The sequence below is a fragment of the Talpa europaea genome, assembly GCF_964194135.1.
Source record: "Talpa europaea genome assembly, chromosome: 11".
Lineage (NCBI taxonomy): Eukaryota > Metazoa > Chordata > Mammalia > Eulipotyphla > Talpidae > Talpa > Talpa europaea.
This window is the reverse complement of record NC_140078.1, coordinates 32,785,121-32,809,023: the sequence shown is the minus strand read 5'-3', so window position 1 is coordinate 32,809,023 and position 23,903 is coordinate 32,785,121. Positions and strand designations below refer to the sequence as shown.

Below are 23,903 nucleotides of genomic sequence, written 5' to 3'. Positions count from 1 at the left end.
ATTTCATGTATTTTTGTATGTTCACAGTACTTTGATAAAAGTACAATCACTAGAAAATTGTATTTACTGAGAGAGAAGAGACCTCTGACAGTGGATGAATCTCCTTTTGTGTGCTCTGGAATCTGTTTCCCTTGATCACACTGTTGCTTTTGGAGTTCTATGAGTGTTTCCTTATCTGATGTAATTAGAACAGATGCCCAGACTTTGAATATATTTTTTTTAAAGATTTATTTATTTATGTAAGCACTGAGTACAGTCAGAAGCGCTGGAGGGTGAAAGAATTCACCAGAGTCAGAGCGGGGAACAGAACAGGCAGACCTACGAAGTACACTGCTGAGGGGAGCAGTGGGTGCGGCAGAAGATGTCTGTTGTGCCATGTGGGACCCTTGCCTGCGCCTGGGGTTCAAACTGGCACTGCAGAGGCGGCGGGCAGCTTCGCAACCCAGCGCTCAACCGCTGCACCACCAGGGAGGCCCCAGACTTTGAACATTTTAATAAGAACCTTAAACATATTTCTATATATTATCTGAAAATATGATGATGAAAAATATGCTCCTTGAGTTTATTCAACATGTATCCAAGGAACTGTGTGAGTTTTAGTGGTGTATGACGATTTTTCAAAATGGCTTTTAGTTCAGTTTAGGTATATAAAAACATAGATATATGTAAACATCACTAACTCACAGTTTTGGGTTTCTGAGGCCTGTAAACTCATAAAATGAGTAAACTCATAATATGATATCTCTGAGCAGAGTCTAGACTCTCAGAACTGTGAGAAATTTCTGAATGGAGTGCCCAGGGCTGCTTCATGGAAGGGGAACCATCTAATCTGCAGTTTTCATTGGGGCCACAACATCATTCAACTCTAGGGGGCCCTACAAGCTCTAATGCTTCCTAGCCTTGTACAGTTTGCAACTCTGGTGGTTTTGGGAGGAGGGAGCAGTGAAAAACATTGTAACTTGAAAAAAAAATAGCATCTGGAGAAAAAATAGCATCTGGAGGAGGGAGCAGTGAAAAACATTGTAACTTGAAAAAAAATAGCATCATTCAAAGTAATACTGATTAAAAAGTCCAGAAAAATAGCCTTGGTAATATCATATTGTGCAGCCTGGGTTGTTGGGAGAAGTTAAGATTTTATTTATTTTTGGAGAGGATTAGGAGAAATTAAATGCTTTTTAGTTGTGGCAAAAATATGAAAAATGCCAACTGACCATTGTATATTTTTTATGAATTTTTTTTTAACTTAGATTGCTTGTCAACCAACACTGCTTTTGCATCCTTACTACTATTCTCTTACTATTATAATATCATCATAATCATCTCTCTAGATACCAGAAGGAGGTACTGGGGACTCCGGAAGAGAACGAACCAAGACCTTCACCTACGATTTTTCTTTTTATTCTGCTGATGCAAAAAGTCCAGATTATGTTTCACAAGAAATGGTATGATATTTTAAAAATAATTATTTTGGTTTATTTTCATATCAGGAAAAATATGCATGCTGTAAAACTCTTTAAAAAATCTTGCTAATTTTTTTTCTGATTGTAATTGATATAAAATTAGCCTTTGTTAACTTGTGTTTTTGTTTGTTACATACCTCTGCTTGTCTTCAGCTTGAGAAGCATGCAATCCCTAAAAGGCTGATTGCTTTTTCACTTCTGAGCTTAATGATAATAACTTTTGTTTCAAAACTTGGACATGATTATCATTGTGAAGGAGCTCTGCAAATAAAACATTTTTGGGGATTCATTTATATGCTACTAATCTCAACAAATAAGCCACTTGGTCTTGAGTCCTGGTGCAGTGCAGAGCTTTAGGAGGTAGACTTCAAATTAAAGTCAGCTTTCTCCTACTTGAGTCAGCATCCGGGAAAAATGAAATTGAAAGGGACAACAACAGAAATGGAGCCATATTTAGACATGAGGGCCCTGGAAGAGGGGCCAGGAGAGGAAAGATGAACAAATGTTGTTTGTTTGAGTTTGCATCAGTGTCAGAAGCTCCACTTGGTGCTCATGTACGATATCTCATTCAGTCCTCACAGGAACCAGATGAGGTTAATTTTAGCTCCATTTCTCTTAGTCAGAGAGACTCAGTGAGCTTAATTAATTTGCTCAAGCCCATAAAATGTAATAGACTTAATAGTAGCACAGAGAGATTGGGGTGTAAAGATACTACTGAAAGGCTTCAAAGGTATTTGAGCAAAGCAGTGGTTTTCCAAATGACAGGTGGATAGGGTAGCCCTGTTGATTGGATAAATGAAAAAGGGAGTGCGTGAAGATGATTTTGGAGTGGACGAAACTGGAATAATCAATGTTTGTAATCGGAGTCTGGTGAGGAATGAATAATTATTGGAATTTAGATTTCAGTTGTAATATAGATTTCCTAAATATTTTTAGCTCCTCTAAACACTTCAACCGCAATTTAAGACAATGGACATTTTAGGCTTAGGGAGAAAATAACTTCCTGGGGTAGCTTCCCTAAAAGCACAGTTTCATCACTTCCACTCAGCACGGTTCTAGAGGTTCTAACCAGTGCATAGGGATGGCCAATTTGCAATCTGCAGAATATCTTCAACAGAGGGTGATTGAAGAAACATGAAGCTCTCTACTAGTGAGCAGCTGTATTTCTCCTCTCTTTAACCTGAATTGGAGGCCATTTAGGGACAGAAGAGTAGAATGGTGTGTGACAGCAGGACCTGGCACACTGGAGATGCTCTGAGCATTTGTTGACTGAGAAAGCTCCTTTACAGAAGGTGGTTAATCTGTTGGGAACAGATGCCATTTCCTGGGTTTTATTATTCAAGATTAGGAAAGGAATGACAAGTTTAGCTCTTTAGGAAATTAAAAATAAATGCTCAAAATTTAAAATTAGTATCAGATTGCAAAAAGCTTTGAACGGGTAAGGATAATTTTCATTCTTCAGGTGTCAGGCAGTGTCACTTCTTCAATGTTTTGTGTTCTCTGACTCTATATAGAAAATACAGACTTGTTCCATTAAATTACAAAACCAAAAAAAAAACCTTGGGATGGGTTAGTAAATATTGCACTCTAGTAGTACTTCATGCTAATAGAGCCAACACTGGCACAGAAAAATACTTATTTTTATTTTTTTTATTTTTTATTTTTTTTTAATTAATAAATTTTATTTTTATATTCCCCATACTAAATCACTATTATAGAGAAGGTCATATTCCCTCATCCCTAATTTTAATACCCATTGTTACTAAAGAGAGCTTCCATTTCTAATATTGATTAGTATCTATTGTCCTGCCAATTCTGGTACAGTAATTGAGCTGACAGGCTGTATCCCTGCCATAAAGAACGGAAGATGCAAACTTAGTAAGATGTTTGTCATTGTTCTCTCTTTCTCCAATCCTCTGAATGTAAAGGCATATTGAGAAAATTATTGAACTTGAACTTGTGTTACTATAGTACAGTTCAAGTCAGGTTTCTCTTAATGTTAAACAAATATCAAGTAAAATGACCATTACTATTTTTTCCATCTGCATTTTATAATTAGAAAAAAATCAGCGAGCAGTTTAAGTCCACACTTATGCAAATTAAAGACCATTAAATAAGGTCTCATTTTCTTAATGGTTCTTTAAAACGCCAAAGGGAGACTTTGATCTCACACAGCCTGTTCCTTAATTCAACACTGGAGAAACTTGAAGTATAAAATCTCCCCGTGGACATGCTAGAGGGAGAGTCTTTTAACAGTGCCCTCCTGTGGGCAGTTGCCTTCAAGGGTCTGCCTTGGATTTCTCTGGAAATCAGCTGTAAAGTCTGTGTTCAGACACGCAGCAAGGTGACTTTGGGGAAGCAGACCTGGTCAGGCTGTCAGTGAGCTTTTGATCCCTCTGTGGGAAGCAGCTCATCGTTCCTAACTTGGCTTGGCCAAGGTGGTAAAGTGTAAGTAATTCCTTTGTGGGACTTGCAAGGGGTAAGTCTGTTTTCCTTGTCAAGGACCGTGGAGATAGATGCAGGTAGTGTCCTGCTGCTGCCCCTGGTCATGTGCCAGCATTGAATGGTAGAATGAGCTACACTTCATGGGCTTCTGCATCTTCAGACTTGCATTTTCTAGATTCCTTATGCACATCCACCAGCCCCTGTGTGCTGTCCCCACCCCTCTCTGAGAGCTCCAACTGTGTCACCTTTTTGGAAAATAAATAAATGAAATGCTGGATTCAAACCCAGGGAAGAATTTCACTTTGAAAATGTTGGGGTTTGGCTTAAATATATTTTCCATGACTTTGTTTTAGCCCGAGACAAAACAATGAGAGAAGATCCTCCTTTGTTCTTTGAGAAATGTTAATGGAAGGCACTTCTTATCCAGTGGCAAAAATCATGCATGCCTTTTAGTGCCTACAAGAAATGTTTAGTTTTTCCTCATTTTCTGTACTCATTGATGAAAACAAACCTGAGGTGGGTGGTCTGGAGCCTGAGCCTCCCTGGAATTTCTGGTGTCTGCTTTTTCACTGAAGTTTGTCTTATAGTTGTCTTATAAGACCCTTTCCAGGGTCTTATAGTTGATGTTGAGGGTGTCAGTAGCAGGGAGGCCTTTAGAACACAAGCTTTCTAGAGCCCAGCTGTACCACTCAGTGTGTGTGCCACTGACTTAACCTCACCCTTACATTTTTATGAAAACTAATACATGATGCATACAAGGGATGTAGATAGTACCCAGTCAGTGTACCCAGTTAATGTGTGCTGCCATTATAGTTGAGAATGGGCTAAGTCATCAGAATTTGAGAATAGGATTATGAAATAACTTTTTTAAAATATATTTTTATTTTATTTTATGTATTTTTTTCATCATTTTCCATTTTTGCACAGTGTATGCATTTTCATCTTGATTTTATTCCCGATACAATTCCTACCCCCCTTATTTTGACCCTCCTTCCTCCTCCCATCCTCTTCCCCCCCAACTGAAATAGGTAAGGATTAACTCAGAATGAATGAGGCAGGTCACTTGTGGGAGTGACTCCATTGATATGACATCTTGTAAATTTTGACTGACAAGACTTGAAACAAAGACCAGACAAGATGGTAGGGAGACTGCTTGAAGTAAGCTGACGCCCAGTTGGCTGTATTTTGGTCTCGTCCTTAGTTGATAGGCTCTTTATTAGCAGGGATGGCTTATGTGGAGATGAGGTCAAAATAAGCAGTCTTTATCAGCCCTGTCTTGGGGCTGGGTGTTTTGACCAGAGTGTCCAGCTCCCTGCAGGGGTGATATGGCTCTCAAGTTCAGCAAATTCTGACATCATTCCTGAGGGGTTGATGAGGCTCTCACTTTGGACGATGGCAACCCCCACAAAGCAATTCCTCACTTTTTCACTGCCCTGAGAACTTGATTGAGCTCCTTCTCATTGAATCTAACTGTTGTTATGTCTCGTTTTTGAAATGGGAGTTTTAGTTGCCCCTAGAGTGCCAGTCCATGAGGGCAGGAGGCAACACGAGGGCTTGTGGGAGTTGGAAAGCTTTGGTTCCCCTTCCCAGCTGGGTGTAATTAGATGATCGCACATTTTGATTTGCTTCATTTATATCAACTGTATGGGTAAGTTATTTGTCCTTTACCCTCTTTTATTTTTTAAAGTTTCTCATTGCGATTGTGTAATGCAGCAGACATGGACTTAGGCTATTATAGGTGCAACCTTACACTCCACAGTTTTTCTCCACTCTCTCCATCCTAGAGAGATATCCAAGTGGAAAAAAGTGAACTCTGATTTAGGGGAACCCAGACATCTCAGCTTCATCTACACCTGTCTAACCCTCAGCTCTGTGAGAACGTCTAGAGGTTGATTTTAATGAATAGAATAGTTGGGTTATTAAAATGGTAGCAATGAATTCACATGGTTTGGATGACAACTTCTGGTTGCTGTGACCTTCAAGTTTTGATTATCTGGAAAGCGCTGGAAGCTCTGATAGAATGAATAACTTTATACATTTATTTAGTTCTTGAATGGTAAGTCATCATACACTAAAATCACCTTTGCTTCTAAATATGATTGTCGCTTTACATTGTTTACATTTTTGTATTCAAGTGATTTTGTTAAGTAGGAAAAAGGATGGGGTTGCTCTTTCCTTGCTTAAGTTTTCATTAAGAACTGGGATACATGCATATTCTGTTAACAGTTCTGCAGTGATTTATTTATATGGTTTAATCCTTTTGAGGTGGAAGGTGCATTCACGTATATAATAAACACCAAAAGGACTTTCGTTAAAATATATGGTAATTGTATCTTTTATGGTTTTTGACTTTTAGGTTTTCAAAACCCTCGGCACAGATGTTGTGAAGTCTGCATTTGAAGGTTATAATGCTTGTGTCTTTGCATATGGGCAAACTGGATCAGGAAAGTCATACACTATGATGGGAAATTCTGTACGTTATTTACACTGTGTGGGAAGAAAATTTCTCATTATCTCTCTTTGGACTGATAGAAATTATCTCTTTTATCAACTTGGTCTGTACTTACTTGCTTTTCATGTTCTGATCATTCTTTAGCAATAAGATAAAACTCAGTAATAAGTTGAACTAAATTTCCTTTGAGAGATTTTAAATTAGAAATAGTTTTACATTTATAAGCATGAATAATGGATGTAAGTCTCAGTTCTTTTCTGTTTTTAAAGGTTTTATAATCTTATCAAAAAGTATGCTGGGTCCACAAGTAATTTCTTCTTCTTTTCTGCCAACACAACAGTTTGAATAAAATTACTGAACCTCTATTCCTTTTAAAATAATTCAAAACGTTTTCCCCTAAGAAAATTGTAAAAAAAAAAATATATATATATCCACAACTCTTTAGTGGTAGAAAGGTATTATATAAATCCAGAAAATACATAAAAGGAGTTAGAATTATGTAGTTTTTATAGTCATATAGTTACAAACATAGTAGTTAATGTTTAATGTTCATTAGTTATGCTTTATTTATAGACATTGAAGTTATACTTGCCTCCAAATGTGAAGGAATAAAAACCTAGGCATCATTGCAGGAACTTTATTTTATTCTGTGTTTTTTTGAGATCTTGATAATGCATGTGTTTTTACCTTTCTTATCCTGCTTTGAAAACTGTTCACAGGTGATCAGATCCGTGGCATGTTCTAGATGTAGAGATGTTAGTAGGGGATCCCAGGGCTTCCTTGCTGGGAGGCAGAGTGGTGTCATTATAACTAAAGTAGTTTGGGGGAGTAGTAGTGTATTAAAGGAGATCGGTCATTCCAGATCAAAGTATTTCAGTGCGTATATCCTAGCCTCTTAAATCCAGGATTTTCATTTATGTGAGAGGTCTGTTAAATGCTGCTGTGATTCCTCAGCATTGAAAAGTAGAGAAAACAAATTTCCTTTTATCTTCTTTGTTTCTTCTTTTTATATTCTTCTTTTTATATTCTTTAGTTCTTTATTTCCTTTTATCTTCTAATCTTCCTACTTTCCTACTGTGCCTTTGAAAAAAAATCTTCTCTAAAAATGAAATTTGCATGTGATTCCCCGGTACCTATTTCATGTAATAAGTTAAACATTTCCAAAGCATTCATAGATAAAAACTATTTTTCTCTTACCTCATAGTTGAGTTCTGTTGGGCTTTTCTTTTTTATTTTGTTTTTTTAAAGTAAGAACAAAAAATATGGTGAAGTGCCCAAGATTTCCTTGATAAGAACTGGCACTGATTTAATAATCTAATAATTTAAGGGGGAGAATTCTTTGAAAGCTGGAGTGATGTTTCTTTTAGTTTTTGTGTGGAAACTTTTGGTGAAGCTAAGGAGGGACTTCAGAAGGAAACATGAAAGCTCTGAAGTTTTGATTTCCTAACAAGACCACTTTGCTTCACCTTTAGGCAGAGGGTTAGATTTATTAATGCTGACTGAAACAGGACTATTACTGGGTATACCCACATTGCATATGCTATATTAAAATCTTCCTGTCTAGGAAGATCAGTGCCTCAAAGAAGGGATATTCTATGTGTTTTAATGTGGTCTGTCATCTAAGTTTTAAGGCAGTTATAACTACTTTTAGGACTTACTAAGGTTTCTTTGGTAATTCTTTTCTGCCTAGTGTATATTTCACTTTCCTTGGTTATTTGATTAGATCAGATTCTTATGCTGTAGACTGTTATATTTGAAAGTTAGGGAATAAGTCACCTCTTATTTGCTGTAAGCATTGATTTAGCTGATTAACAAATGATAAGCATATATTACCATAGTTACAGCATGGAGAAATTATAAAACTCAGTCCTCTCATTCCAGAGAGTATGAAGGAGTCCTGAGGGTGGGGATAAATGGTGGTCTGGGGTTCTAGGGGTGTAGGCCTGAAGTTAGCATGCAGATCCTTTGAGTCTAAGTCCATTCCAGTAAATTACAAGTTCAGTCATCAGTTGCTTTTATTCCAAGTGACAACTGTGGCATTCCTCCTTTCAATTGCAGGGTGATTCAGGCTTAATACCTCGGATCTGTGAAGGACTCTTCAGTAGGATAAACGAAACGACCAGATGGGATGAAGCATCTTTTCGAACTGAAGTCAGGTAGAGCCTGTGATCTGAATAACTGAGTGTGAGCTTGACTGGCCTTTTCTTTGGGTCCAAGGAATCCTGAAGGGAGACTCTGCCTTTCTCTTCCTATACTATCGTATTTTGAAGTAAAGCTTAAAACAAATGTATATTTCCAGTGACTTCCATGGGTATGATTTGGATTAGGATTTGGGAGACTGGCAGAAATCACTCAGCTTGGTCAGAAACTCTGACAAAGAATGTGTAACCCAAATGCAGTGCACTTTGTGATTTCTAAAGTATTCCACCTAGTTCTTTTGCCTTATTTTTTTTAAGCTAAATACATAATTGTGCTATTCTTTATGTTGATAGGATCACTCTAAGTCTATTTTTTAAATACATCTGAATGGCTGAAGTAATTTTTTCTCTTTGAAATTAAACCTGGGGATTCCAGTCTGTTGAGTGGTTTGGAGAACAATCTAGGGTTCTCATGGCTGCTTGACTTTCAGTGAGAGATTATGTGACCTTGGAGAAGTTGTTTAAATCACCTAAATCTCCATTGCCTAATTTATAAAGGAAATAATTCACTAAAAGTTCTAGCACAGTACCTGATACATAGTTATATCCATAGATGTGTGTTGCTATTATTATTAATGTCTGAAATCATGTTTCTGAACTCAATTCTTGCTACATTTTTTAGCTATTTAGAAATTTATAATGAACGTGTGAGAGATCTACTTAGACGGAAGTCATCTAAAACCTTCAATTTAAGAGTACGTGAGCATCCAAAAGAAGGACCTTATGTTGAAGGTAAGAGTGAATATATATATATTTTAAAGATTTATTTATTTATGCATACAAGAGCTGGTGGACAGGCCAGAGGTTTGGGGGGTGAGAGGATTCACCAGAGACAGAGTGGGGAACAGAACAGGCAGATAGACCAAAGTACACTGCTGAGGGGAGCAGCGGGAGAGTCAGGAGAGGTCTGCTCTGTCATGTGGGTTGCTCCCTGGCTGGCTGGGGATCAAACTCATGCTGCAGGGATTACGGACAGCTTCATAGGTTGTGTCTTAACCCCTTGCGCCACCAGGGAGGCCCTAAGAGTGAATATTTGACTGTCTTGTATGTCTTGGGAATTTGTGCAAAAATAGTAATTTCAAAGAGAAGCATGTATCATAATGGTGCATTTTAGTGGCATATTTTTAACTAACCTAATGGTAATTTATGATCATAGGAGATTCTGAGGCTTCTTAGCTATTGAGAATATTGTTTATGGGGTCTCCCAAGCCATGGTTCTCAGCATTTGTGTTGTGACACATTAGTTTGTGTCATCGTCAGTTGTGAGGGTCATCACAGTTATGGACAAAGGGTTGACTTTTGCTAATTAGTTAAATAATAAACTAGATTTAATGCTGTCGTTTTAATGGAGCTACTCACTCTGCATAAAGCAGCTGAGTCTTCAGGATTGCAGAATGTAGACTTGCTACCATGTGACTGTTGTCCTTCATGTGTGTCTCGTTGGAGAGAAGGCTGAGAAATGGTCATGGGTTTAAAGATGTTCTTTCAGTGATATGGAAGATAGCCAAACTCCATCTTCCTTTTATTTCCAATTAGAATTTTTCTTATCTTTCAATATTTTTTTTTTTTTTGTGTAGAAGAACTAGGGTGTAGTTCTTCTCATTCCCAGAAGCTCAGGGGATGAGAGGATTCACCAGACCCAGAGTGGGGAGCAGAGCAGGTGGATCTACTGAAATACATTGGTAAGGGGAGCAACGGGTGAGACAGGAGAGGTCTGCTGTGCCATGTGGTTTAGCTCCCTGGCTGGGGATAGAAGTCAGGCCATGGTGGTGATAGTGCTGACACTTAATACCCGGGCCACCAGGGGTACCCTGGAATTTTGCTTTTTATGCCCCTGTATATTTCTTTGTGGAGTGTGGAATAGTTATTATTTTTTCATAGTTTAACATAACTGTGTCGTCATGTTTTCCCTTTAATTATCTTATCATGTTAAAACATATTAAATAGCTTGTTTATGAAGAGAAGGACAATCAAATGGGTTAAACATTCAGAATCTTATCTAGACACTTAGGGAGATTTAGTCTCTAATAAACCTGCTATTCATAGTTAGGAAGATTATGGATTATTAAGCTGTTGGGAGAAAAAAAGTAAATTGATAACCACAGCTTAGTGTTTACAACAGGAGAAGTGATTAATAGATCAAATTTAATGTAAAATGTGGTATCATAAATTGACTGCAAAAAGCTATGGGTTAATATTTTCCTAAATTTGGAGAAGACTTTTCAGAACTTGACTTAAAAACTAGAAATAAAAGATGTTAAATTTCAAGTGTTAAAAAAATAAAACTTTATACTTGGCAGAAACACCATTAGCAAAGTAAAAAAAGACATCTTACAAAGTGGGGAAATTTTTTCAATTTTTGGTGCAAAGGGATTAATTTCTCTAATATATAAAGAGCTCCTGTACATCAATAAGGAGAGATCCAACAACCAAGCAGATAAATGAATAAGGCTATGAATAGATTATTCACAGAAATGGAAATAAAGATTGCTTTTAAATGGAGGAAAGAATACTCATTTTCACTCATAATTAGAGAGAAGAAAAAACTACTTTGAGATGACATTTATTACCTGTCCCTGGCAGATATAAGTAAGCCTGATAAGACAGTGTTGGGAGATAGGCAGTCTTACATATTGCTTCTATTGGTTGTAAATTGCCTTCTGTGGAAGAGAGTTTTGCAATATCTATCAAAATTTCGGGTATGCTTTGATCCAGCAGTTTTACCTCTTAAGAATTCATTCTACAGAAATATTCACACGTTTGGAAAGATGTAGATACAAATTATTTGTAGCACTTCTACTTATAATTGGAAACAAACTATAAACATTTTCTATAGTTTCAACAGGAGATTGGTTATGGTATGTGCATGCAATGGAGTGCTCCGTAGTCATAACAATGAATGAGCAATCACTCACCTTAACTGATACACAGAATGTTCTTCAATATATTATTGCATAGAAAAAAATCAGGATGCAAGACAATGTTTATAGTATGCTGTCATTTGTATGAAAGCGGGGGGAAGATGGATTTTCTATATATGCAATTTCCTGTATATGTATGAGGCACTTCTGCAAAGGTGTGGAGAAATTAATAGCCTGACAGAAGGGAATTGGGAGTTTGGCAGTACGATAGAGGTAGAAGGAGCCTCTTTACATAGCATGTTTTGTAGCTTTTGATTTTGGAACCATATGAATGTCCCCAAAGAATGAATACAAGAATCTTTTAAAGGATTTAAAAAATGTTTTCAGGGGCCTCCCCGGTCGCGCAGCGGTTGAGTGCTGGGTTGCGAAGCTGCCCGCAGCCTCTGCAGCGCCGGTTCGATCCCTGGCTGCTCCCCGGCCACTGGAGGAGGATCCCACATGGCGCGCAGACCTCTCCTGCCGCCCGCTGCTCCCCTCAGCAGTGTACTTCGGTCTTTCTGCCTGCTCTGCTCCCCGCTCTGGCTCTGGTGAATTCTCTCACCCTCCCGTGCTTCTGACTGTGCCCAGTGCTTATATAAATAAAATAAATAAATCAATAAAAATAAATCTTTAAAAATATATATATAAAAAAATTAAAAAAAATGTTTTCAGGTTTTACATGAAGATAAAGTAATATGTGCTAGAGTATACTAATGAGGTTGATGATAATAGTTGACATTTATCCTAAATACCCTCTCTGGTAGGTCTGTATTACTAGGCAAGGTGAGTGCCTTGGTCAGAACCATGCATGTGCACAGTAAGCCCAGAGCTGAGGTTGATTGCAGGCAGCCCAGTGTCCTAGTCTGCATTATAAATTACCACACTTGGGCCTCCCCAGTGGCACAGCGGTTGAGCGCTGGGCTGCGAAGCTGCCCGTAGCCTCTGCAGCGCTGGTTCGATCCCCAGCCACCGGGGCGAGGGTCCCACATGGCATGCAGACCTCTCCTGCTGCCTGCTGCTCCCCTCAGCGGTGTATTTCGTCGGTCTGCCTGTTCTGCTCCTTGCTCTGGCTCTGGTGAATTATCTCACCCTTCCATGCTTCTGACTGTCCCCAGTGCTTGTATGAATAATTTAAAAAAAAATTACCACACTTTAGGAACACGTACGATCTTTAAACAATTCAACGGATTTGTAGAGTCACATATTACTTCCTAGAGGTAAATTTCCTATTCTGTTTACTATATGTTAGGGAAATTTCTTCACCCTCTTCTTTTTATTTCAGATTTATCAAAACATTTAGTACAGAATTATGGTGATGTAGAAGAACTTATGGATGCAGGAAATATCAATCGCACCACAGCAGCAACTGGGATGAATGATGTCAGTAGCAGGTCTCATGCCATCTTCACCATCAAGTTCACTCAGGTAAGGGCAGCTGTGGGCTGACTGGCTCTATCCCTGAGGTTTTCACTTGCTGATTAACACCAGCTGAGGACCCATCATTGTTGAACCAGGAGCAGCAGCAGGCAAAGGTGACTGACTGTCATTTTCTTGTTAATTAGAATTGAACATGTGTTGTGTGCTGGGTTTCTCTGTGGTTACAATCACAGTAATTTGACATATCCTGATGTGTACCCTTAAGAAATATTTAGTGGGTCTTCCCTGTTCTAGACATTAAAATAATAAAAAAAAAAAACCTTGACTTTGTGCTTAATTAAGCATAAGTTTTCATTGTTGCAAGCTCTGTGGTAGATAATCAATTGCAGTCAGACCTGCTGGAGGCCAAGGTGAGTAATTCATTGTAGTACATTATCGCTTCATGAGGGTCACCCAACAGTGTTGATTATGATTACTATACTGATATTAAAGGACAATGAAAAATGTTAACTACTAATATAAGAATTCCTTCTGATCAAGAGGTGGAGAACATTTTAAAAATGGGAATGATCGAAGGCAAATATTTCCACACCTAGGCCAATAGAAAAATGAACATAAAAATGTAGTGTCTTCTTGGGACTCAAGCTTATGTTAGGAGTTTGGGGAAGTCCTACCCTGTTAATAGTTGAACACACCAATGCAAAAAGAGAGCACTTAAGCAATGATGGGAATCAGAGAGGAAAAGATCAGGAAAATTTCTCTCAGGTCAATAAGGAAAACTCTGATAAATTCTTCACACCTTAAATGTTCAGTAGACCTTTGCTTTTGATTTATTGTATTTTATTGGTTTTCCTCTTGCTTTCTGACTCCAAACTTCAAAGAGATTTACATTTCTATCAAAATACACTAATTTTTTAATGGCAGTTTGGTGTAACTGAAATGTAGGGAAAGCAATATTTTGGTGGAATTCAGAATCAAGGAATATAGTATTTAAGATTTTCACTTTTAAATAATTTGCGAAACAAATGTTTTAACATTGAATAGTGGTTGAATTATCTTCTATATATTTATCTACCTTCCTCACATTTGGACCACCTTTGTGCTTGGAATGCTGTAAATTCTAGATGAGGACAATACTAATTATTTGTTAACTTGCATTTTTCTTTATTGAGTGCCCCTTAGTTCCTTGTTCCTGTTCTGCCACAATTGGCTATTCTGCTGAAATGACGGTGTGATTTGAAATGGAATATTTCTTCAGAAAGCTTAAGAGTCACATATGGTAGACTTCTATTACTGAATTTATTTTTGGAAGTTTTCATAATTAGTAAGCTAGCCAATGAAACAACAAAATTAAAAACGACTTTCTGCCCTGAGAGATCACAGTGAAGAGCAGAAAATAATTAGAATTTGTATTATAAACAACATCAGGACTCTGTATACACCTTCAATTTTGCTTTTATATTTTACTACAGGCAAAATTTGATTCTGAAATGCCCTGTGAAACTGTGAGTAAGATCCACTTAGTCGATCTTGCTGGAAGTGAGCGTGCAGATGCCACTGGTGCCACTGGGGTTAGACTAAAGGAAGGGGGGAATATTAACAAATCCCTCGTGACTCTGGGAAATGTCATTTCTGCCTTAGGTAGGTTTATACTGTTTCCTGCCTTGTCTTTTATTGTTTGTGTATTAGCATGAAGTAATTATATAATGTTTGTGTTACAAACAGAGGTAATAGCCTCAAGGATTTTTGAAGCCAATTAGAGGAAAAAAATACTTTAATAATTTTTTTGGGTTTTTTTTTTTTTTTTCCCTCCCGGCAGCTGATTTATCTCAGGATGCAGCAAACCCTCTTGTAAAGAAGAAGCAAGTTTTTGTGCCTTACAGGGATTCTGTTTTGACTTGGTTGTTAAAAGATAGCCTTGGAGGAAACTCTAAAACTATCATGATTGCCAGTAAGAATTTTAAGTTCTTTTCCTCAGCATGTTATGCTTCATGTGAATTAACTCTGAATATTTCAGTTTAAAGTGTCTCATTAGAAATCGCTTTCTGTTAGTCTTAAAAAATAGCTTCTGTTAGTCTCATTAGGAATAGCTTTCTGTTAGTCTTTTCTGTCTTAAAGAAAATCACTTACTATGATTCAGTCTATACTATTTTACTAATGGACCCTCTTTGCCTCTTCCTAGTTACCCAGACATGCCACGTGCTTGCTCGTGGAGGCTGGATACATGTAGAATAACCCTCGGCTTTTCTGTCTTTAAGCGCAGCACAGAAACTTTTAATACCACTAACTCAGATGGGAAGATCATTTTAGGGGTTTAAAGTGAAAATAACCCAGCTTAGTTTTTCTATTACAAAGTAGTAAATTGGAATTTAAATTAAGAGTTGACTCTGGGGTGTGCACCTAAAGGCAATTTAATAGTCACCTAGTTCCTGAAGCTTGTGATTTGGGGTGGTGGTGGTACTATTTTTTATTTATTTATTTATTTTATTTTTTACTTTTATTTTATTTTAATTTTTTTAATAATAAATTTTATTTTTATATTCCCCATACAATTGCAAGCCCCCCATTCTGACCCCAATCCCTCCCCTCCCGCCCCCGCCCCCCTAAAAGTGTCTCTGGTTCATAGTTTTTTGTTGATTTTGATTTTCACTTTCTTATAGTTATTCATTGTCCTGGTCCCTTATTTAAGTTTTCTAGATTCCTGCTATGAGTGAGACCATCCGGTATTTTTCTTTTTCTTTCTGGCTTATTTCGCTGAGCATGATCCCTTCCAGCGCCATCCATGTTGTTGCAAATTGCATGTGTTTACCTTTTTTGAATGCTGAGCAATATTCCATGGTATATATGTACCACATCTTCTTGATCCAGTCATCTATTTTTGGGCATTTGGGCTGTTTCCAAAGCTTAGCTATTGTAAATAGTGCTGCTGTAAACACAGGGGTGCAGGTGTTCTTTGAAATTGATGTTTCTGTGTCCTTTGGGTAAATACCTAGGAGTGGAATTGCTGGATCATATGGAAGCTCTATGTTTAGTAGGTCCAGAAATCTCCACACAGCTCTCCATAGTGGTTGGATCAGTTTGCACTCCTGGTGGTGGTACTATTAATAAAGATTTTAAGATTGAAAGAATTTGCTGGCTTACTGACTTCAAAATTTATTCTGCTCTGCATTTTATAGATTTTTATTCTGCATTTTTCTATCTTTTAAAGGTATTTTAATTTCTACTCAATGCTGAGAAGCACAAATAGTCTTGATTTCTTCTTCTTCATATGTTTCTATAAAATGAACTCCTTAACTACACTGGAGTATCATAGCTCACTTTAGAGTTGGTTTGATGGCTGATTCTAGACTTGAGAATAGCAGAATGACATTTAATTTGGTATAGTGAGCACCTTTTCCTATAAATCTTCAATAATTTTTAATATTCATGACTGCGGCAATGGATATTTAGTATATCCACTGACCTTGGGTTACTCTGACTTTTAAATTACAAACCAACTTTGTGTTAAATGAAACACAGAGTGCTGGATAAATTATATTTTTCTAATCCATTCCTCACAGCCATTTCCCCTGCTGATGTCAATTACGGAGAAACCCTAAGTACTCTTCGCTATGCAAATAGAGCCAAAAACATCATCAACAAACCTACTGTTAATGAGGATGCAAATGTCAAACTCATCCGTGAGCTGCGAGCTGAAATAGCCAGACTGAAAACACTGCTTGCTCAAGGAAATCAGGTTGGGTTTTTCTGAGATTTATAGATCTTTTTTTTTTTTTTTGAGTAATGGCATCTATTTCTACATCTTAATGAGACAATTACCTTACTCATAGTATTGATTTGAGTAAATAAATGCTAAGTAAAGCTCTGAAGGAGCCAGCCAGCCTCTCCTTTATATCCCATTGGCCTCTGCATTCATTATGTGCTCTCTGTTAAGATTTTCTCCATCAAACATGAAACGATTAACTTTCTGAAAGTTATTAATTATGGCTGGAAATTTAACATGCAGCAGGATTAGCAGAATAAACAATTGTGGAAGGAAATTGAAGTACTTGAAGTAATATTTAAAATTCTACCTGTTCATTTTTTGAGTTGAAAATATATTTTAACAGGGTGAAGGACTTGAACACCTTTCTGAATCTCTGAGCATCATGACTGGTGGTTGTGGTGATGCGGTGCATGTGTGGCCCGACTGAGATGATTTCCTGGCACCTTGAGGGCTCATTGAGTGGCCTCACTTGATTGTCTTTCGGGATTCTAGTGAAGGAGTTATGTCCTTTTGTGTTTTTCACAGTAAAGTTCCTTTATAGTCTGCAGAGTGTACATACAAGGGCACATTCTGTGATGAGTAGTTTGAGTTATGTTCTGGGAGGTTTATACACTATTGTGAAAAAAGGCCACCCTTTGAAAGAAAATCAAAGATAACTTTTATAAATGTTCAAGTAGGATGGGAGTTAGAAATTAAGCAGAGATACCTTTCTTCCCATTTTCTTGCCCCATGAATGGATGCCTTAATTATGTCATTCAAATAAAAAAAACCTTAAAATCCAAGTGTTAGCTCTGGAACAGCTTTTTATACAGGAATATATGCCCTTGAAGCTCTTTTCTCATAAGTGGTTTGACCTATGAACATATTGAAAACTTTGCTGAATTTCCTGTGTTCTGAAATCCACCTGACAGTTCTTTCCCATAAAGTGGTGGGCAGAGGTTGAATGGGAATTAAATACTCATTGCACTTAGAAGTATCTCCATATACATTTTACTTTTTGATATAGACCAAGGAAATTGTCAGAGTGACAAGCTGATCTGTATGTTTCAGGCTTGTATAACTTATGACATGAACCACAGTTGTCGGTTTTAGTGGTATACCTTATTATTGGGATTTTTTTACAAACATCATTTGTCTAAAGTAAACATTTATGGATGAAGCGACAGGATCACCCAAACTGCTCTCTTTGAAGGAAAAGTATTTGGAAATTTTTAGATATAACTTCTATTAAGTTATGAGAACAAAGGAGAAAAAAGAAAGATCGGCCTTTATAAACTGAACTAAGGAAACCCTTGAAAGGAGTCTTATCACTGGACAGAAAAATTTTAATTTATAAAAATGTTAATAAATTATGTCAGGGGAATGCCTTCAGAGGTATTGGATATCCCAGTTACCTTATACTTCGTGTTCTTTTGTGTTGTTTCTTTCATGACCAAAGTCCACTTCTGTAATTAAGGTATTGTTGTTGCTGTATTTTAGGGGTGAGGGTGGAAAAGATAGTTAAGTCTATTTTAGAACACATTCAAGATAAAATTCTTTGATAAATTTAATACATTACAATAAAAATGGAGTCTAATTTAAAATAATTTATTACACTGTGAAGGTATAAATTGAGGCAATACAGCCTTATCCTAAATTAATTAAATTTGTGATGCTCAATAAAAAAAGCAGGTGTTCTTAAGTGCCCATTAAAAATCTCTATATAAAGATTTTCTGTGACATTGCTCTATTCCCAAAATACTCTTCCAAATGCCGCCATGGTTCAGTAAAAATGTTACTCAAATCAAAGTTCCATTTCTAGGTTTATTTGTTTAAGTACAGCTAAAAACAAGTCAGCTCCTACTGTGAATAATTTTTATCTATTTGCCAATGCAGAATGTCATATGCATTATCATTTCGAAAGCACCATTTAAATAAACCAAAAGACTATGACATGCATTTGTTTTTCCTATATACAGATGTTATATATATGTGTGTGTGTGTATGTGTATGTATACACACACATCCCAATCTGTACCATAGAAGTCCCCTTATGTTGCTTGACTTATAAAAATTATAGATTAAAGTTTTGCTTGTTTTGTTCTTTACGTAAGTGGAATCATGCAGTATATACTTTTGATTGTACTTCTTTCTCTCTACATTATGTTTCTGAGATTCATCCATGTTTTCTTTAAATTTTTATATATATATATATATTTTACATCATTGTTTATTTTTGTACAATGTTTGATTTTTCCTCTCAGGTGTAATCCCCTTAAAATTCTTACCACCAGGTCACCCGTGAACCATCACCACAGTCTTTCATGCTCTGCCCTCCTTGTTTTGATCCCTTTTCCTTCCCTTCCCCTTCTGAATGGCTCTGATTTATAGTTTGCTTGCTAGTTTTTATTTATTTATTTATTTATTTATTTATTTTCCTGATCCCTTCTTTGGTTACCCTATATTCCTCTTATAAATGAAACCATCTGATGTTTTTCTTTTTCCTTATGACTTATTTCACTGAATATAATTCCTTCTAGCTGATTCCATGTTGTTGCAAATGGCAGGAGTTTATCTAAATATATTCCATTGTGTGTGTGTGTGTGTGTGTGTGTGTGTGTGTGTCACATCTTTTTTTATCCAGTCATCTGTTTTGGGATTTTTAGGTTGTTTCCATATCTTAGCTATTGTAAATAATGCTGCAGTAAACATAGGTTTCCTTTGGAATGCAGGTTTCCTTTCGAATAAATGTTTTTGTGTCCTTTGGGAGGAACCTCTACTCAGCTTTCTCAGCTTTCTGTTGTGGTTGGACAGTTTTGCATTCCCACCAGTAGTGTAAGAGTGTTCCCTTTCCTCCACATCCTCACAAGCAATTGTTGTTGCCAGTTTTTTTTTTTTTTTTTTTTTAATATGGGTCATTCTCACTGTTGTAAGGTGGTATCTCATTGTGGTTTTGATTTATATTTCCCTGATTGTAAGTGATGTTGAACATTTTTTTCATATACCTGTTGACCATTTGCATTTGGAGAAGTGTCTTTTTAGCTCATCTGCCCATTTTTTGACTGGATTGCTGGCTTTGTTTTTGTTGAGTCATGTGAACTTTTTGTAGATCTTTGAAATCAGTCTCTTCTCAGTTGTATGGAGTACAAAAAATTTCTTCCAATCAGTAGGGTGTCTCTTTGTTTTGGTTATTGTCTCTTGCAGTATAGAAACATTTTAGTTTGATATAGTATCTTTTCTTTCACATTCTTTGCTTCGTGGGATGAGTCTTTAAAGATATTTCTGAGATGTGTGTCATGGAGTGTTTTCTCTATGTTTTCTTCTTCATATTTTATGGTTTTAGGTCTTATGTTCAAGTCTTTTATCCCTTTTGAGTTGGCTTTTTGTGCATGGTATAAGGTAGTAGTCTAGTTTCATTCTTTTGCAGGTGGTAGTCCAGTTTTCCCAGATTAGTTATCCATATATGTGTGGCTTTATTTCTGGATTTTCAATTCGATTCCATTGGTTTTGTGTTTGTTTTTGTTCCAGTACTACACTGTTTTAATTATTATGGCTTTGTAGTATACTTTGAAATCTGGGTGTGTGATATCTCCATTTTCCTTCTTTTTAGTCAGGAGAGCTTTGGCTATTTGAGGATTTTTGTGATCCCATATGCATTTTAGCTGTATTTGTTCTATTTGAAGAATGCCACTGAGATTTTTTTTTTGAAGCAGAATTTTATTTATTTATTTATTTATCTATTTATTTATTTATTTATTTAAGAACAGGGCTACAGGTCAGAAGTGTGGGAGGGTGAGAGAATTCACCAGAGACAGAGACTGGAGCAGAACAGGTGGATGGACCAAAGACACTGCTGAGGGATGGGTCTCCCCAGTGGCACAGCGGTTGAGTGCTGGGTTGCGAAGCTGCCTGCAGCCTCTGCAGCGCCGGTTCTATCCTCGGCTGCTCCCCGGCCACCGGAGGAGGGTCCCACATGGCACGCAGACCTCTCCTGCCGTCCGCTGCTACTTCGGTCCTTCTGCCTGCTCTGCTCCCTGCTCTGGCTCTGGTGAATTCTCTCACCCTCCCGCGCTTCTGACTGTACCCAGTGCTTGTATAAAGAAAGAAAGGAAGAAAGGAAGAGAGAGAGAGAGAGAGAGAGAGAGAGAGAGAGAGAGAAAGAAAGAAAGGAATCTTAAAAAAAAAAAAGACACTGCTGAGGGGAGCAGTGAGCGAGGCAGGAGAGGTCTGCTGTGCCATGTGGGGTTCTCCCTGGCCAGCGAGGAATCAAACCAGCGCTGCAGAGGCTGTGTACAGCTTCGCAGCGTGGTGCTCAACTGCCTCGCCACCAGGGAGGCCCTTCACTGAGATTTTTTATCAGACTTGTATTGGAGACTCATCCATGTTGATGCAGGTAGTGGTAGATCCATTTATTTTTATTGCTATATTGTATTCCTTGATACAGGTATGACCCAATCATTTATTAATTCTATTTTTGATGGGCATTTGGGAAGTTTCCTGTTTTGTGACTATTAGTGCTGCAATGGATTTTTTTTTTTTCTGCTTGTCTTGTTGTGAACATACACAGATAAATTTCTGTTAGGTTTATTTGTAAGTATGGAGCTGGTGGGTAAAAAGTTGTCCATATATTCAGTTTTAGTAGATACTGTCAAACAATTTTTAAAAGTGGGTATACTAATTGTTATTCTACCATCAGTATATAAATGTGCCAGTTATAGTTGTTTTAGCAACTATAGCAACACTTAGTATGTTCATTTTTCTTTGTAACTATCCTGATAGGTTTAGAACATTGTTGTAGAATGATTTTAGTTTGCTTTTTTGTGAAGTTGAGCAATTGGATATCTTGTCATTTCAAGTGTTCTTTTTTATTATGTTTAAAGCATATTTTCAGAATTCTTTGTATTTGGCAGTGCACAAATTTCTCTCACCTCTTCTCTCATGAATGTATCTGGAGGTAACAAGAACATTAAACCATATAGAAATGAAATAAGCAAATAAAGTCAGGAATCAAAGAAATACTGATTAAGAAAAGATGGAAGTAGGGTGAATTTTACTTTTTGTAGTTGAAGTCATAGATAAACTTTAAATAATGATAGGTAACAGAAATATGTGTAAACTTTTAATATAGATACATCTTATATAGAGTCACAAAATAAAACTCAGCTATCTGAGATTTGTAAAAGTGGGCTAAGGTCGACCAGGTGATTCAAGAGGAAAGAAACATTAATAAAAAGTATTGTGTGAATCTAAAGAAAGCACTTACTTATGATAAAAAAAAATTTGTCAGTAAATCAAACATGACAACGGTTTTCATAAAAATAAGAGGAAACAGTCACACCACATTTATCACATTAAAGTAAGTAAGGACATAATATATTTACATGACATAATGAGAATTTAATCAGGAAAAAAAGGAAATGCACTAACTCATGCAGCAGAAAATTGCTTTTTTTAATGGAAAGAGCTTCAGTTAAAAAATAAGAAAAAGATCACAATGCAAATGGAAAAGTAAATAATTGTGAGCACAATCCATAGAAAAAGTTTCAAATGAGTCCAAAACATATGAATATATACTGAACATCACTTGATATACAGTAAATGCAGATATTGAGAGTGGTAAAAATGAGTATTCTTATGCATATGGGTGCAATCGCCATCAATCTGTATATGTCACTGTGTGTAAATTATGTCTCAAAGTTAATAAAAATGAGGTATTTTTTTTGTTTTAATGTCAAAAACAGTTTGAGAATTTATTTTCTCTCAGGCAAATATTATTTTTATTTTTTAAAACATTTTAACTGAAGTAACATTTTGATATGGCATTATATATGGCTTAGAAGTTAATCATCAAGAATCTACATGTATATATACCACACATACACACCGGAGTCTATAATACTACCCATGTTTTAAAGGGTTGCTAAATGTTTTGAAAATTATCAACTATATATAAATAATGCAGTCATAGTCATGTCTGCCACTTGCATTTCTTCAGTGAAAAATATTTGTTGTGTACCATCTGTGAGCAAGACAGCATACTAGATGCAGCGGTACATTGTAGTAATGTGCTTATAAACCTCCTTTCCATCACTAATGATGAATTTCTTTTACATTAGGGTTAACTTACTGACTTTATGAAGTGGATAACTGGGCTATATGACTTATGATAAAAATGACCCCTAATTGGGATATCGCATTTGGACTAGGATGAACTATATATAAACTTTGAATGCCCCGGGGGAAGCCATTGCTTTGGGTTTCCCTGAGTACAATGATTCTGGTAACTGTGTGTGTCCTTGTGGGACCCTGGAGGTTGTGCCTATGATGTTGTTACCAAAAAATGTTGGCTCCTATGGGGTGTGGGCACCTATACCAGTGTGGGTCCCACACATGCCTGTGTGACTCCTGGTCCCTTAAGAGGGCCAAAGTCAACAGAGGCTGCACAGCTGTGAGGACTGCTGGGTAGACTGCACATGACCTGTCCCTCCCTGCCCTCAGCTCTGACTTCTGCTGAGTAGACAGATGCCAGGTGTGACCCCTGGAAGTCTTGTTAGTCTGAATGTTTAACTGAGTGTTAGAAGACCACCTCATGGGTATATTTGTTTGAATAGAAATTGTGAAATAAACGGTCATGAAAAAAATGCTATGGCCTCTGCAGATGACAGCTTAGCAATTTAAAAGGACATGTCATTCATATAGATGACTCACAGATTCCCTTCTAGGAATTTATTTCTATTGATCCAACTATGTATATTGTAGGCAACTGATGTAGAATAGCCATTGTAGCTTTGCTGGTAAAGCAGAAGATTAGAAAAAACTGTATGGCCATTAATGGGAAAGTACTGACATAAATTACATAATATCCGTACAGTGAAGTACTGTGCAGTGGAATGGGGATTGTTAAAAAGAACGAAGTGGTTTCATTTGTGCTGAATTTTCCCCAAGACAGGTTGTTGAGTGAAAACAGGCCATATTCAGAATAGTGTTCATGCTGTTTATGTTTTAAAAAAAAAAAAAGCTAAAACATGCTGGAATATGACCAGAATAAGTTTACACAGTGAATTGGTAAAAGTGATACTCTGTGGGGAAGGGAAGGAGATCCTCCTCTCTTCTTTCTGATGACATGTAAGGTAGCTCTCAGGTTATGGGTTATGAGTGGGGTCATGTAAGGTACCTCTCAGGTTATGGGTTATGAGTGGGGTCAAAACCCCCTTGCACTGTGCCTCCCTCCATTTTCCTCACCTGTCTCAATTTGCCTTGTTCTTCCTTGTTTATACTCAGTGCATGTTCAAGATAGACAAGTCTTTTTACTTTTGCAACATAGAT

At 37.0% G+C, this 23,903-nt stretch overlaps 1 protein-coding gene across 3 annotated transcripts in view; it reads left to right on the top strand.

Moving 5' to 3' along the window:
• The window catches only part of KIF16B (kinesin family member 16B), a gene marked incomplete at both ends in the record, with an annotated part of 259,483 nt that overhangs the window by 35,703 nt on the left and 199,877 nt on the right, over nt 1-23,903 (top strand). For all 3 annotated transcript variants that reach the window (XM_084248158.1, XM_084248157.1, XM_084248156.1), the window contains 8 exons: nt 1,329-1,442; nt 6,262-6,378; nt 8,416-8,513; nt 9,178-9,287; nt 12,738-12,880; nt 14,305-14,473; nt 14,652-14,783; nt 16,393-16,568. In XM_084248158.1, the coding sequence (XP_084104284.1) occupies nt 1,329-1,442; nt 6,262-6,378; nt 8,416-8,513; nt 9,178-9,287; nt 12,738-12,880; nt 14,305-14,473; nt 14,652-14,783; nt 16,393-16,568 (1,059 nt within the window). The remainder of the gene's footprint in view (nt 1-1,328; nt 1,443-6,261; nt 6,379-8,415; nt 8,514-9,177; nt 9,288-12,737; nt 12,881-14,304; nt 14,474-14,651; nt 14,784-16,392; nt 16,569-23,903) is intronic.